The sequence below is a fragment of the Myotis nattereri genome, assembly GCF_964212035.1.
Source record: "Myotis nattereri genome assembly, chromosome: 17".
Taxonomy (NCBI): Eukaryota; Metazoa; Chordata; class Mammalia; order Chiroptera; family Vespertilionidae; genus Myotis; species Myotis nattereri.
In genome coordinates, this window is record NC_138092.1 from 31,325,697 (window position 1) to 31,343,056 (window position 17,360).

Genomic DNA, 17,360 nt, shown 5'->3' on the forward strand with positions numbered 1-17,360 from the left:
TCATTTGCTGCCCCAAGCTTACATCTCATTGCACACTTTTTAATTTTAATGTAAATTGGTAAAAATTCAAAAGCTATGCATCTACTTTTAAATTGAACCATTTTTAGTAAATCACTGAATACTTTCCATGAACAATATGAGTTTTATGAGATGATCTGTTATTCTTACCTCCATGGGAAAAGCTTTGAAATTAACTGTGTGCTCAGAACCACGCTGGTTTTCTCTTCCCCAATGAAATCGAACCTCATACAGTTCGAATTCATGCCCTTGAGGCAATGGACCTCCTGAAAGAACTGAAAAAAAATAAAATAAATTCTATTTAATTACATCTCAAACATATTCATCAGCACAGCAATAGAAACACTGGGGACATGTTTTACCAAAATCTCGTGTGAGCTCTACAGATTCAATTCATATAGCCGAAATGAGAACTACATCACAACTGTGAATTTACACTATGTGAGTTTTGCTGAAATTCTTATAATGCCATTCAGATAACAGCAGAAGTACAAAAACTCTGGAATACCTTGATAATGATATGTATATCATTTCATTTTAACTTTGTTAACTTTAGACAAAGAAAACCAATGCAGTAGTTACACTGAGATATAAGCTTAGCACTCATCAGGAGGCAAAAATATTGTTTGAAGTCTCAGATTAGCCAATAACTTGCTATAGATGTATCAATAAATTAAACCTTGTTTTCAGATCATCCATTTGTAGCAAAAGGCTTTCAATTTAGAGAATAGTTGTAAGCTAATAAAATTATCTATGAAGAGAATTATTTTTAAGCCAATCAGATTTTCCAACAATGCAATCACTCTTAAAAAGCAATTTACCATTCAGTGTCATATACAATGCAAACAAAATAAAATTTAATAAAGTATTAATACTGAAAATATGAACATCGATTCTATAGGGCCGTGTCTCTAGTTCTCATTTCTGGATATGACTCAGAACTTTGTCCCAAAAAAGTCCACTCTAATAGTAATGACAAATAAATTTGTACAAGAACTTGTCTTGAAGCAATAAAATACTTACTTTAGTTAAACACTCCCTGATTATCATATGGAAAAACTTGAAATAAAGTTTATTATAAATTACCTATTTCAATATAAATAAAGGTTGCTTGCATTTTTCTTGTAAAAAAATGTTCATTCTAAATGGAATCAGCTAAGAATTGAAGGTTGTTTTTCAGTCAAGAGGCTAACAAAATTCACCCCGTTCCCCCAGAAGTGGTCTCTCAAACAGGTTAGCGTTGACACTTGGGTTGCCATTGCAGAGAAAGTGACAATGTCCAAACTGCCCTCCTGAGGAGCAGCTTGGTTGTCTATCTAACTCTAAAACTCAAAGGAGAAGGAAGCCAACTAGTACAACAGGTATTTACTTGCTTGGTCGGTTCTTCACCCCAGAACTTGTTCCAAAAAGAATTTCAAGCTGCTTTTAGATCAAGGTCCATAAGACATAGCCAGAGAGCATACATTAGAGAGAAGAACAAAGGTTAAACAAAGACAGAGGCAGAAAACAGATGGAGAAATGAGGCGATCGCACAAACCAACGTCAGAAGTCCTTACTAAAAGTGCCCAACAAATTTGCTCCTAAGCTTTCTGCCAGCTCAGTGAAGAAAAAGAGCTACAAGAGCAAAAAGCAGGGTTAACTTTTCAAGTGTATAAACCTCACATCATGGGGGAAGGAGGTGAAATGCATGGCCTTTAGGATACTATATTTCACAGTTTCATGTTCCTCCTCAGACCTGGTCTTACTGAAGTCTCACAACAAATCTGAGAGGTCGGTGGGATGGTCCCCAGGGACGGCAGAGAAGAACATGGCTGAGAGGGGGTAATGTGGCTGCCCTGGCCACCCAGCCGGCAAGTTCCAGGAGCCTGACCCACGGCCCAGGGTGAGACAGGGATGGGGAAAACCAAATGTTAGTACCTGCAAGCATGACCTGAAAAACAATGACTTCTTTTTTTTAAATATATTTTTATTGACTTCAGAGAGAGAGAGAAACATCAATGATGAGAGGGAATCATTGATCGGCTGCCTCTTGCACGCCCCACATTGGGGATGGAGCCCGCAACCCAGGCATGTGCCCTGACAGGGAATTGAACTGTGACCTCCCGCTTCGACACTCAACCACTAAGCCACCGTGGCCAGGCGAACAATGAGTTCTTTAAGCCTAGGGTTCTAAACTGCAGTTCTATTTCCCAGGACAATAAAAAAAATTTAAGTACATGGATCGCAAAGGGTCACAGATATCCAGAGCTGCAGTGGGGCTCACGGGGCATCTTCAATAAACACCCAGCTGTGATGGAAGAAGGGCTGACATGTTTCTTTTCCAACCAGGTGCCACAGTTTCTGAATAATCTCAAAACTCTCTCTTCCTTCCCCACAGCTGTCCTAACTTGGTCTTAAGGAAAACCCAGGAGGAGGCCTGCGGTCTACCCACAGTGTACCCCACCTCCCCAACCAAAAAGAGGGGGAAGCAAGGAAGTCTCTGGCTGAACCCCAGCCTCATCGTGAGAACTGGAGAACACACCCCTCACCATGCGCGAGCACAGCCTGAGCGCTTCACAGGGGTGCGTTCTACTTTCTAAAGGTAAAAATTGTCTTAGAGGAGGCTCAGCTCCACATTGCTAAGGAAAAGGAAAGAAATATTGTGAAATAAAGTCATGTGAAATGGGAGAGGATTTTTTTAAAATTCCCCAGAACCTCTTTAACGCACACACTCAACACACACACACACACACACACACACACACACACGTGTTTCTGAAACACTACAGAGCAGTCTACTGGTACTTTCTTATTTAAAAAAAAAAAAAATGGATGCTATAACTGATGTTGACAGTGACTTTAGGAGACCAGAAAAAGATCTGGAAACTCCATAGATCTGTCTTGATAGGAGAAGTTCAAGGCCCACAGGGATCCACTCATCACATACATTGTACCAGACACTGTTTAAGATACACTGATTCTTGCCAGGACCGGTTTGGCTCAGTGGATAGAGCGTTGGCTTACGGACTGAAGGGTCCCGGGTTCAATTCCGGTCAAGGGCATGTACCTGGGTTGCGGGCACATCCCCAGAGGGAGATGTGCAGGAGGCAGCTGATCGATGTTTCTCTCTCATCGATGTTTCTAGCTCTCTATCTCTCTCCCTTTCTCTCTGTAGAAAATCAATAAAATATATTTTTTTTAAAAAAAGATACACTGATTCTTTTTTAGAGAGAGACAGGAAGCAGGGAGGAAGGGAGGGAGGAGAAGGGAAGAGAAGGAGGTAGAGAGAGCGACAGAGAGAAGAAAAGAAACATCGATGGGTTGCCTCCCTCACACGCCCCAACCAGAATTGAACCCACAACTGGGTATATGTCCTGACAGAGAACCGAACCTGTCACCTTCTGGTATACAGGATAATGCTCCAACTGGGCCACATCAGCCAGGGCAAGATATACTGATCTTGACAAAAGAGACATTTCGTGATCTCATGGATTTTTACAATGCGTACGAAAAAGGGAAGCATTCTGCCCAGGCCTGGTCCCCAGGGAGAGGTGACAAAGAGGCAGCGGCAGCCAGGAATCAGGCACTGGGGGCCTTTCACTTTTGCCGCAGATGAATATTCCAAAGTTAAACCGCACTAAAATCACGTGGCTGTACAAAGCCATAAGGAGTGACAAAATCCTGAATGCAGAATTTTAGGAGGTGCCAGGTAAGTATTACCTGTGCATCCCCTGAGAATGACTGTTTTCAGACTAAAAATAAACAGTAGCTCTGTTTTACCCATTTGGCAACATCCGCGTAAGGGCATTTTTCTGCCTCTGTATAGCTTTTCTTAAAATAAGGAGACCACTCATACCAAAAGGTGTACACTTCCCCTATATTTATGATTATCAAATTTTGCTGTGTGATAGTGTGTCACCATATGGCAGGTTAATTAGTTGTGATGTCATTAAGGTCAGTAAAATGTTTCACAATGAAACTCGTATTGATGACATACTGCATTTCCTTAGAATAACAAACTTGTGGGGGGGAAAACATAAAATAAACTGATGTCATTGCTGTTGCACCCATTTTAATACAGTAGTCACAGCTACTATGCTTATCTATCCTATCTAATAAAAGAGAAACATGGTAATTAGCCATACCTCCGCTACCCTTCCCATTGGCTAATCAGGGCGATATGCAAATTAACTGCCAGCCAAGATGGCGGCTGGCACCCAGGCAGCTGAAGAGAACATAAACATGAGGCTTGCTTACTCCAATGATGGAGGAAGTAAACGTTCCCCGCCTGCTGTAGCTCAGCTCTGAGTTCCGGATGAAACAATGTTGCAATTATAGAACCTAAACAAACCCCAGAAACCTGCTTTCAGCCAGCTTGGCCTCAGAGCTTAGAGCAGCCAGGGATGGCAACAGAGTTTCAATTATAGAATCTAAACAAACCCAGGTACCTGCTTTCAGCCGGCAACAGCCTCAGAGCTGGAGCCTGCTCTCAGCTCCAGTGAAGCTATAGAAGGTAAATTAATCCCAGAATAAAAAAGAAAGAAAAAAGGAGAGGCTGGGAGCTTCAGTCGCCCACCAGCCTGAAAACAGCCCTCAGCCCCTCACCCAGACTGGCCAGGCACCCCAGTGGGGACCCCCACCCTGAAGGGGGTGTGACCAGCTGCAAACAGCCATCATCCCCTCATCCAGGCTGGCCAGGCACCCAAGCAGGACCCCAACCCTGATCTGGGACACCCATGCACCAGGCCTCTATCCTATATAGTAAATGGGTAATATGGAAACTGACCCTAACAGAAGGACTGGGAATGACTGATCACTATGACACACACTGACCACCAGGGGGCAGACGCTCAATGCCGAAGCTGCCCTCTCGTGGTCAGGGCGCTCTCACATGGGAGGAGCTCTGCTCAGCTACAAGCCAGGCTGATGGCTGCCAGTACAGCGGTGGTGGTGGGAGCCTCTCCTGCCTCCTCAGCAGCACTAAGGATGTCTGACTGCAGTTTAGGCCTGCTCCCCGCTGGCAAGTGGACATCCCCCGAGGGCTGCCGGGCTGCCAGAGGGATGTCTGATTGCCATCTTAGGCCCAATCCCCTGGGGAGCGTGCCTAAGCCAGCAGGTGGTCATCCCCTGAGGAGTCCCAGACTGCGAGAGGGCACAGGCCGGGCTGAGGGACCCCCCCTCCCCCCCCGAGTGCACAAATTTTTGTGCACCGGGCCTCTAGTATATATATATATATAAAAGGCTAATATGCAAAGTGCCCCCTCAGGAGTTCAACTGGGAGACAGGGAGTCTGATTGCTCACTATGACATGCGCTGACCACCAGGGGGCAGCACAGAACGAAGGAAGGTCACTGCCAGCAGCTGGAAGGCCCCCATCGGCCCTGATTGCCGGCCAGGCCTAGGAACCCTACCCATGCATGAATTTCGTGCACCGGGCCTCTAATGAGATATAAAGAGATCCTTCTCCAAAATTTGGGAACCTCATAAAGACATGATATAGATACATTTACCTCAACCTATCAAAGCTTCTCTCTCCTTTCACTGAAAACAAATCTGCCAGATCGTTCAAAGGCTATTGTCCATCAAGGCTTACCTCCCTCACTGCCTTTGAGTTCAACATGCACGTTGCAAGATGGACGCCACGCCCTGTGCCAAGCACCCAGTTCACAGAGAGAGGATACAGCCGCGGTGCTGGCGGGGCCTCTCAGTGCTTATGGAGCTGGATTCAACAGTTTACACAAATTGCATCAGAAGAGTAAGGGAAAGTGCATAAGGCACTAGAACACCCAGCAAGGGCCGAGCCAGAACCAAGGGCATCAGAAAGTCAGGGAACTTGGCACAGGAGATAATTGCCAAGCAGAGCTTTGAAAAGGAAGCTAAGAGAAGTGAGAAAGCGCAGGCCAGCAGAGAGAGCAGGCTGAGAGGGGTTCCGAGATGGGAAGCAGCTTGAATGTGTCCCAAGAGAATGAAGCTAAAGGTCACTGGTGGCCAAAGTCGGGCCTCAAGATGAGAAAAAACAATTTTTAAGGTATTTCTGACAGCCCCCTATTTAAATCAGCAAGGCTGCTAAAAAGCACTATAAAAAGTGGTCATTTTTTTAAAGTATGATTAATAATAAAAAAAGTAATCTAGCCTAAAATTAGTATTGAGAATTATAAAAGACCCAGGAGTGGAATTTTCTAATTAGGGTTTCTATAATAAGTTGCAGGGAAGGGCACAAGTGACCTACCTTGATTAGCAATTTCTCCCATGCCCATGGCCCTTTAACAATGCCATCACCCTTAACACACTGCTTGCCGTCAGATGCAATGACGTCCTATTGCACAAGCTTGGGCAGTCTCACACTTTTTCACAACGTTAAGTATCAAACCACTCAGGCGAGAAACCTATAATAATTATATTTTTACACTTCAGCTACTTTCTATATCACCATAAGTATGTTCCATCTTAAATGTGTCTGTGTACACTAAATTGCTACGATTCCCACAGAACAATGATGCATGTGTCCCATAGAGACACATGCGGGAGCATTAATGAAATTCTCCATAGTGAGGGAGACAACGGGCCAACAGCCTGGTCGGTCCCACCTGGAACATGAACCTGTGCTCAACTCTGCGTCGGAGGCACTCTGTCACCTTGAAATATGCTCGGAGCAGAGGGAGAAGAAAAGTGACAGGATCTAAAATGTGGTCCAGTCGCAGGGGCTCCACCCCAGCCCACCCTCCTCGCCCCTGGTCCACATAGCCAGCCCCTGACGTCCGAAGGTGGCACCTCCGAAATCTCTCGCGTCATCCCTTCCTCCCACTGACGCTGCCAACACAGTAGCTGCAGTCCTGGTAAACTGAGTCTCACCCAATAACTTGCAAACTGACTCCCAATTTCCCCAGATCCCATCTTATTCAGCGCTGCCAGGTTAATTTCCCCAAAGCAACATTCTGATTATCCGACAGAGAATAAAAAGTGGTTGTACTCGGTAGACTTGGTTTGAGGTCCCTCATGAATTTGCTCCAACATACCCTCTCCATTATATTTCCTATTAACCTCACTTATCATGAATGAAACTTTTCTTCTAGATGTGCCTTAAGGATGTGTTTTCCCTGTACGATCTCTAGACCTTCCCGTATCCATATCTTTTCTGCATACTGCTCTCCCTTCCCACTCATCCCATTCTCCCAGATCCAAATGCTATTTACCCTTCAAGGATCATCTCAAATGCCACTTCCTCCCCCAAATCTTTCCCTAACAATTTCAGGTAAAAAAAATAATCTCCCCGCTCTAACCGGTTTGGCTCAGGGGATAGAGCGTTGGCCTGTAGACTGAAGGGTCCCAGGTTCGAGTCCGGTCAAGGGCATGTACCTTGGTTGTGGGCACATCTCCAGTAGGGGGTGTGCAGGAGGCAGGTGATAGATGTTTCTAACTCTCTATCCCTCTCCCTTCCTCTCTGCAAAAAAACAATTAAATTTTTTTTTTTAAATCTCCCCCTGTACACCTATTCTTCACAACCTACCACTGTTACCTTCGTGGGGCAGCATTGGGTGTGATTTGTGCTTACCTTCCCCAAAGCATGGAGCACCTTGCCTAAGGTAAAGCAAAGACTGCAGACTGCACCTTCCAGGCCAGGTGAACCCAGTGGCTGTGTGTCTGGCTCACAGACCCACAACTCCACCTCTTCCTGACACATTAAACATCTGGCAAACGAGGTGTGCTAGTTTCCCACAGTCTCCACCAGTCCCTATTGCCTCCCAACACGACACAGAAAGGAGAGGGTCAACAGCCATTGCTCTCCTGGCTGCTCTCACTTGTGGTGCCTGCCTGGACTCAGGGATAGGTGTGTAATTCCTGTAGTAAATGGTCAATAACTAAATACTTATGAATGAAAGACTGTGTCTGAGGAACAGCTGAAGAAACGAATATGTTCAAAAGGAAAAATGGCATTTTCATAATATGATGATGGCAGTCAATATTTTAAAGGATGACACTGTGGAAATCACAATTACATTTGTCCTAAGTATGTCCAGAACCCTGAAATGGAAACAATGAGGGAGATCACAGAACTTTTCAACCCTTGAAATTACTCAAAAAACAAAATGCGTTTTCTCAGTGAGGAATGAATTTCCTCTCCCGCGCTGTTCAAGCTGAGGACACTCAGCCACTTGCCAGAGGACCTCAGACAGGAGGCTGCACTGGCCGCCCTCCAGGGCCCATTGCACTCCGAGACTCTATGACTTTAGCCCCTTTCCCAGACTCACGTGCTGTCTTACTGGAAAGCAGAACACTGAACCGATAGCATGTAGTCTGCATGAGTGCACTGCTTACGGATGCATGTTGTACAAGAGAGGGGGGCCGAGGAGGAGACCCTGAGAAACCCCATTATTTAATGAAATGGAGAATCAAGAACTGGAAGAGAACAGGCAATAGTCAAAAAGAAGAAGAAACATCAGGAGGTGATGTGTCGCAGAGACCAATCTGAGAGAGAGTTTCCAGAAAGCCCACTGCAAATGCAGCAGAATTAAAGTATGTTAAGAAATTGTAAGTGCCCTAACCGGTTTGGCTCAGTGGATAGAGCATCAGCTTGCGGACTGAAGGGTCCCAGGTTCGATTCTGGTCAAGGGCATGTACCTTGGTTGCGGGCACATTCCCAGTGGGGAGTGTGCAGGAGGCGGCTGATTGATGTTTCTCTCTCATCGATGTTTCTAATTCTCTTTGCCTCTCCCTTCCTCTATGTAAAAATTCAATAAAATATATTTTAAAAAAGAAAAAGAAATTGTAAGTGTCCACTGGTTGTGGGATGAGAAGATCATCCATTGCCTTGGTTTGGGAGCTCCAGCAGGGGTTGGGAGTGAAGGGCTCATGCTCAGGGCATGTCTCAAGTTTAAAGTCAGGCACTATATCCAGATGGGTTTATATACAGGCACTATATCATCAGAATTATGTTAAAAGCTTTAATTTAGTAAGTGTCACCACTTAAATTATGCTACAACTTTTGTAACTCTTTTTGGCAATTCTTCTTTATTGTTACTATAAACAAAGCAACAACAAACCAAGAAAAAACAGAAAGAAAGAACAAAGTAGCCCAGGCCACTGAGAGCCTCCGTGAGGCCAGATGTCTCAGTGGGTGGTGTGTATGAAATGAGTTTGATTTCTTAAAATAACGGTGCTTATTCTATGAACCTTCTATTTAAAAAGGCAGCACCCAAGAAAACATAAATGTATATTATTAAGAGAAAGAAGTCAAACTGAAAAGGCTACATACAGTATGATTCCAACCCTGTGACATTCTGGAAAAGGTGAGACAACGGAGACCAGGCCACTGACAGCCACAGTAGAAAGATCTGTGGCTGCCTGGGGCTGGGAAGAGAGGGAGGAACAGGCGGAGCACAGAGGACCTGAGGGCAGTGAAACTGCTCTGAATGACGCCACAGGGATGGAGACATGTCATTCTCCATCTGTTCCAACCCAGAGAGTGTACCACACCACGGTGACCCCTCAGGTAAGCTGTGGACTTCCGCAGATGATGATGTGCCAATAATGCAGGGTCACCAGCTGTCACAGATGTGCACTCTCTCGTGACACTTTTGCCTGCGGTCAGTAACCAGCTGCAAACAGCCAGCTGTGAGCCCCCACGCGCCCTGCCCCAGAGAAACAGACAAAACCTACAAAGGCTCCTCCTACAACATGCCAGGTCCCTACCTCATTACACTCCTGTGACGTCCACCAGGCCATATTCCTGCCCAGGTGCACAGAACTTCTAATCCCCTCTTCAGACCCACTCCTAAAAATGAACCATGAGCCCTAGCTGGTTTGGCTCAGTGGATAGAGCGTCTGCCTGCGGACTGAAGGGTCCCAGGTTCAATGCCGGCCAAGGGCACATGCCTGGGTTGCAGGATCGATCCCCAGTGGGGGGCATGTAGGAGGCAGCCAATCAATGATTCTCTCTTATCATTGATGTTTCTATCTCTCTCTCCTTCTTCCTTCCTCTCTGAAATCAATAAAGAAATATTTTTTTAAAAAAAAATGAACCACGAGCCAGCTATCACTAGACATTTCAGAAAACCTCCAATAACAAAAGAGAGCAAAACAAACAGAAGAAGGAACCCAGAATAAACAAACACATGATGGAGAAAAAAAAGCAACACAATGACCTTGTACGCATACATGTACAATCCATGGACACAGACAGTAGGGTGGTGAAGCCCTGGGGGTGGGGGCGGGAGCGGGCTGGGAGAGGTCAACGGGGAAAAGGGGATATTTGTAATACTTTCAACAATAAAGATTTTTTTAAAAAAAGAAAAAAAAAGCAATACACAAAGAATGGAGATAGATTCTGCACTCATGAAATAAATGCTGGATACTGGATGTTAAAAATTAAAACAATTCCTAGGATAAGCACAACTTCTCAGAAATTAAAAATAACTAGCAGAAGTTAAAAGTTCAGTAGGAAATCTAAAAGATATACGTTGAGGACACTACAGAAAGTAGAAGAAAAAGACCAACAAAAAATAAGATTGACTGAAAGAAGAAGGAACAATCAGAACACTTATCCAGGAAATAATATACGAAAACTTCTCAGAAATCCTGATTTGAAGCGGCCCACCTAGTACCCAGCACAGAGTGAAAAAGGAACCACACCAGAACATAGGGTTGTAAAATCTCAAAGCAATCGCCACAGAGAGGAAAATGGTAAAGCTTCTAAAAGAGGGAAAAGGTCATATAAAAGAATTAACAAGCAGGTTAGACCTTTCGACAGCAACCCTGGAGGGCAGAAGAGCTCTTGGTAATGCAGCAGTGACATCCAACATCTGAGGGCGAACCGTTCCAGCCCCAGCTGCTTTGCCCAGGCCAACTCCATACAAGTGAGACACGTGCAAACACACAGGTCTCCCAACGTTTACCCTCATGTGCCCTTCTCCTTGGGAGGTTACTAGAGGATGAACTGCAGAAGGGAATAAACCTAGAACATTCCTTGAAATGAGTTAACGACCCCACAAGAGCACATCACAGCATCTAGAAAACACAGGATTGGGCACGGGAGACAAGCACAGGGACTTCCTGGGCCTGGGTTCCAGGGAGCTGCAGGGCATGGCCGTGCAGCAGGCCTGGAGAGCAAAGGGACCAGCCGGGCAGGAATAGATGGAAGAGAGGCCTGGAGGGCGGGGGAGAAAGGATGGATGAGAGGGAGGGAAGGATAACCTGATATGTGTCAGTAACCAGGGAGATCTGCCATCTGTCAGAGACTTTGAAAATGAAATCATGAAAGATCAATTTAAAAAGTAAAAAAACAAAAATACATTAACTCGGGGGGGGGGGGGGGGGGACATATTATTCAGTAAAGAAAATAGACTATAATCTCAGCCAGAAATAATAGCTACACAATCATAATAAGAAGAACAATGAGTATTAACTTAAGTAGAAATTATAATTTAAGTATAGGGACAATGGGGAGCAAACCACAATGTGGGAGGGGAATAAGAGAACTGGCCTCATCTTCAGAAAAGGGAGCCCACAGCTCCCCCGGTATTAAGAAGAATGGCAGAATGGCGGTGACAGCAGGAGAAACAGCTAAGGGCTGAAAGTGATTGTCACCAGGACAAAGAGTGTTAGGTGGGAGGAGCAGGTTATACCCTGAGGCAGAGAGAAATACAGTATGAGTCAACTATTTCAATTATATTTAGACTCTATTTTGATAAAACTTACATTAAATAAATGAATGGCAGGGGGTTTGGGCTTGCAACCTATCCCTTTACGAAGCTCAAATATCCTAGAAAAATAAATAAACAAACTGGTCCAGACATGGAACTTTTTGTTACTTTAAGTTTGGGGAAACACTGAAGAAGTTATCATAGAGGCAGAAAGGAGATGTGGCATCTGAAGGAGCGAGTTTCCCCTGAGGAGACAGGAGGAAGGGGTCTGGGGCCTGTGTATCCAAAACAGGCCTAGACAGACCAACAGACGGCTCTTCCTCAGTGATCAGGGGTGGAGGATGGAGAAGAATCAACCGGCAAAGAAAGCTACTTGAGGAAGACACATACCTGAGGTGAGAAGGCCAACACAGTGCTGGACAATCTCTTTTTTGAGGCGGCCAAGGGAAATGTTTGAGAAGTTACCAGAAGAAAATGTTAACCTCAATTTGATCAAGTAAATCTGATCTTAGCGCAGGACAGACGCACGCTGTGTCTTAACTGACAGCATTTGTACTCAGTCATTCCTCTGTGCTCTCATAAAGCTTTCTAACACCATTGTCGTGTTAACACTAGTACTTTAAAGGATTGTGTTCCTACTAAACTATGAATCCTCACGAACCATCTTGTCCATCTATATACAACCAACACTGACTCACAGTGGTGCCTGACAGGAAATGCATTTCTGTTGTACAGATATAGAAATATTGTCTTTCCAGCAGTACAAAAGCATGTCATTACACCAACACACATGTATTACCTTAAAATGTTTTTATAGGTCAGAAGTCCGTATTCAGTAATTTTACTACACATTTTTAAAAGAATACATACTGTACCCGGTCAGAGTGACTGAGTAGTTGAGCATCAACCTATACACCAGGAGATCATGGTTTGAGGTTCCTGGCCAGGCACATGCCTGGACTGCGGGCTGTGCAGGAGGCAGCCAATCAGTGATTCTCTCTCATCACTGATGTGTCTGTCCCTCTCTCCCTCTCCCTTCCTCTCTAAAATCAATAAAAATATATTTTAAAATAATAATAATAATACATAATGTCCCTTCATAGGTAACTCCCCCCTACACAAATACTCTGATTTAAATTCAAATTTGCATCTGAAGCTGTCTCTCTAAGTACGCATGCTACCTAGACTCTGTTTTGGGCGATGCCCATACTTTGACCTCAGAAAGGCAGAGAAGGCTGCATGAACCTCTGACTACCTCATAGCTTCTAAATTAAAGCTCAGGAACATTCACAATGAGTGAAAAAGCCATAGTTGCTCTTCAATACCTGCCCAGCCTAATAAGTAATCTCAAGATTTTATGTTTTAAAATATCAAACTTATTGATCCAGAATTTGAGCACAGTTGGTCTCTAGTAAGCACTTCCTATCATTTCTAATTTTACACTCTTTCTAAAAGGGAAATAAGTAACTATTCACTATGAATAGCACAATATTAATGCTAATTTTTTAGAATTGTTTTCCTCTTCCCTGCATTTAGGCTAAAAACCAATTCCCTTGGTAACTGCCCAACACCCTTTTTACAAAACATTTCAGATCCACCTCAAATAGGTTCAGATGGGGAGAAGAGGAGTTAAAAAATAAAATAAATACATAAAAGCAAAAGCTGTGTTTACTAGTTAAATCTTTTGCTGAGTTTAGAGGATATTTTTGATTGCTATTCATTAAAAATGTTCTTGTCATTAACATAGTAGAAAAAATAAATTTGGAAAGTCTACATTAAATGCCAGATAATGTCAAGAAATCCTAATCTTTAGTTTTACAATGCAGTAAAACAAAGAATTATCATTATCCAAATGATTTAAGCTAATCAAAAATTTAGGACAAAATGCAGATTGATACACCTGTGTACCCCTGTCTACAAATCCCACAAGGTGTAAGTTGACCAACTAAGATTGTTCGAGTAACATCATACAACATAAAACAACCAAACTGGCATCTTCATAACTTCATCCTTTCAAAAATAAATCCCCAAAATGCACCTTGTAACATATAAGGGTACCTGACAATAGAGCAATGTTAGTTCTACCTTTAAGGTCATGCAAGCTAAAGTAGAGTTCGACAGCCCCAAGATGACTTGAGTTTACGAGAGTATGCAGAGCATCTTCTAAAATACCTGATTTTGACTTCAGGATAACCTGAATGGTATGTCCATCATTGGTGACCTCACAGTCTCGGCAGACTACATAATTTGGCGAGAGGCGGACATCCAGCAGGGAGGGGTCATATCTGGCTTCCCTTGAATTCAGGTTAATGGGAGATTGGTACTCCCCATTCGCATCAGGAAACACCAACCCCCATTCAACACCTAAGGACAAAATGAAGCACATTTATAACAGGTTACAAAAAAAGTTACAGTAAAAGTAAACATGTTAAAGCTAGTTGAAACTGTTTATAATCCTTGACATCATTAAGTGGATTATGACTACCATCTCTATACAGATGAACTATGGTAAATGTGTGTGAATTTTTGCATTTATACTTCGTATGATCTAATAGTCTCCAATACTACATACAAAATCCTGAACTAACAAAATATTCTGCTTGTAGTTGTCCACAAAGGGGTAGTAATTTATGATTAAGAAATTTAGGTCATCTTTAAGGGATCAGAAAAAAAGTAATACCACAAAGTTTTTCTCTGCTCATCCGTTCAGTTACGTGCGGTACCTGGGAAAAACCTGTAACTCTCCACAGGCTTAGTGAGAACCCAAAACCATAAATCTGATGCTAGGGAATAAACACCTCTTCTCAAAAATGCAAATACCGTATGTTGAAGTGTACATGTACACATACCTATGTATTCACTCATATATACTCTTTCCATATTTTTATAATTAAAATTATAAACTACGCTTTTTTTTTTTTTCTCAATAGATGTAGTCAACATCAGCACCAGGGGTCGGCTCCATGAAGAGACCTACATCTTCAGGGATAAATTTAGGAATCTAAACTTTTTAAAAAAGAGTCCACCCCCCTCTCGCCAAGCCACTGACTCAGCCTGAAATTGAGGACGTGTCTGGCATGAGCGGAGCCTTGCTAGCATCCTTCGGGGAAAGAGTAGAGGCAGAAATACATGCTTCCCCCAGCGAACTCCTCGCAAGAAGACACCAACAGTTCCACCAACAGTTCCACCAACACTGTGTTCCCAAGGGGTGGAGCAAAAGGTAGCGCGCTGTTCCTCTTGCTACTCAGAAAACAGGAATGTCCCAGACGCAGCTGTAATGCTCGCCCTCCGGGTGGAGGCAGTGCCAACACCTGCCGGACAGTAAGGCCAGGCTTCCCAACGCGGACACAGGTGGCAGGCCCGCCCTCCACCCTGTGCCCCTGTGCCCCGAAACCGGCCGGGGGACCGGGAAAGTGACAAGGGACCCACGTGGGAAAGCGGGGACCCGGGGGTGCTGGGAGCGCGTGAGAGCGGCGGGGTGCGGAGCCGCGCGCTGGGCGGGACACACGCGGCGCGCAGCCCCCGACGCGCCGTCCAGGGACCCGGGCCACGTCCACCTGCGGCTGCGGCGGGCGGGTTACCTTCCTCGTAGCCCCACTCCACGCCCTCCTCCTCCTCCTCTTCATCCTCCTCCTTCTCCGGGAAGGCGACGGCATCTTCGATGAAGCTCAGGTCAGCCATGGGGAGCCCGTGGGTCCTCCGCGCTCTCGCTGGCGGTGCCTGCGCCCCCGCGGGGTCAGCGGGCCGAGGGGGAGCGGGAGCGTGCGGGCGCGTGGGGCGGGGCGCGCGTGGGGGCGCGCGTGTGCGAGCGGGAGCGCAGGTGGACGGGCGAGAGCCTTCGGGGGGGAAAGGCGAGGGGTGTGGGCGCGGGTGTGGGCGGCCGCGTGGGTGCGAGCAAGCGCGTGCGACGGGCCCGGAGCGCTCGGGCGGTCAGCGCGGGGAGCGCGGCCCCAGTCTGGGCGGAGCGCGGGGGCAGCGGCAGCCCCGGGAGCCACGGCGGCGAATTATAAACCCGGCGGGGGCGTGTCTGGCACAGGAGGACCCGCCCCCTTGGCTTGGTGGCCCGTCTCGGGGCGGGGGGTGCGGGGGGTGGGGGGTGGGGGACCGCAGGAAAAGGCCCTGGGCGACCGCGCAGAAACCTCGGAAGCCGCTGGGTCCGCTCCCTCCCCGCTCTCGCCGCCCTTCCTGAGCCTCGCGCCTGCCGTCCACGGCCCCGTGAGTCACCCGGGTCTGTCCTCAGGACCCCGGTGTGCAGGGCCCAGCCAGGGCCTTTCTACTCTTATTTTCATCCGAACTCCAGGAACTACCAAAAGAAAGGAAGAAAGGGGGTCGGGGAGGAGAGATGGCTTGCCTAGGGCAGGGGAAGAGAGAGGGTTGGGAGGGCGCGTACGCTAAGGAGCGGTCCCCCACTCGGAATCGTTATTACTGAGGATCGACTTTCTGTCCGTCCTTGCAACACAGTGGAAACGAGTATGGAAAACTTCCAAGAAATTTGTAGTTCCTAAAAAACATTTAAGAAAAAAAATGTTTTGTTGTTTTAATCTAGAGAAGTAAATATAATTTGGGGATATTTTTCCATTAAAAACAATATATTTCCAAGGCAAGCGTAGTGAAAGGCAATAAAGCGCATTTGTTTTTAGTTTCAGACCCTGGGGTGCTGGTTCGGACGAGCTGGCTGTGTACACAGCTCCCGGTCGCCTAATGAAATCGTGTAAATAATGAAATGCACACATTGCATAACAAACAGGAACTTTCCTGATCCAAGGAGGTGGCATTGCTACCTCCCAGCCCCCTGTTAATGACTTCAGCCCCCTGTTCCCATGCCTTTTAAACGCTTTAGCCAGCAACCCCTGAGCAGGTAACACCACTTTTTTAGACGGTATCTGTGTATAATAAACCCCGATGTGGGCCTTCAGGAAAGCTTGTTTTTATATGCGCTGTGCACTCATTAAAATGTCTGTTAGCAGTTTGGGTCGTGGGTTCTTAAATCATTCCGTCCTTATGAATGCTTCATTCCTCGTATAAAGACAGAGATGCTCAGTGTGGGGATTTGGGGTTCTGTTGTCCACTGCCTGCTCAGCCCTCCCCTTTTTTAAAAAGCCACTTCACAGGCCATTAGAAATTTCTCCAGAAAATGGATTGGAACTGAAAAGATTCAACAATCTGCCACTTTCTGGAATGTTTAGCAAAATAGGTGAAAACTATTGGTCAACTTTAGCTGTGAGGGATTTCCTGTAATTCAAGTAATTTGTCTTTCTCCTTAACACCACACCAGAAAGTCCACCATTCAGAGGACTGAGCCACAGTCTGGGAGAAACTAAATTCTTTCTTTACCAAGTGTCTTCTGGGTGTTCTTGAGTGAGTAGCCTCGCTCCTCTGCACCTTAGTGAGCCAGAGCTTGACAGAGCAGAACTCTATCCTAAAGCTATAGCTTTTATTTATTTATTTTCCAGAGAGAAAGGGAGAGGGAGAGAAAATCATTGATCAGCTGCCTCCTGCATACCCCACACTGGGGATGGAGCCCACAACCCAAGTATGTATCCTAACAGGGAATTGAACCTTGACCTCCTGGTTCATAGGTCAACGTTCAAGCACTGAGCCACACTGGCTGGGCTAAAGCTATGGCTAGTTTAAAAAAGAAAAGAAACACTACCCCAAATATTAACCACTTTCTTCTAAAGGAACATTTCATTTCTTTCTCCTTTCATGAAAACTTTTTCAGAA

General features: G+C 45.5%; 1 protein-coding gene across 1 annotated transcript in view; it reads right to left on the minus strand.

Annotated features, from left to right (window-relative positions):
• The window catches only part of CA8 (carbonic anhydrase 8), a gene marked incomplete at its 5' end in the record, with an annotated part of 82,760 nt that extends 67,443 nt beyond the window's left edge, over positions 1–15,317 (minus strand). Inside the window, 3 exons of the mRNA XM_081111498.1 lie at positions 169–293; positions 13,809–14,000; positions 15,218–15,317. Of these exons, the coding sequence (XP_080967624.1) occupies positions 169–293; positions 13,809–14,000; positions 15,218–15,317 (417 nt within the window). The remainder of the gene's footprint in view (positions 1–168; positions 294–13,808; positions 14,001–15,217) is intronic.
• Positions 15,318–17,360: the final 2,043 nt, after the last annotated feature.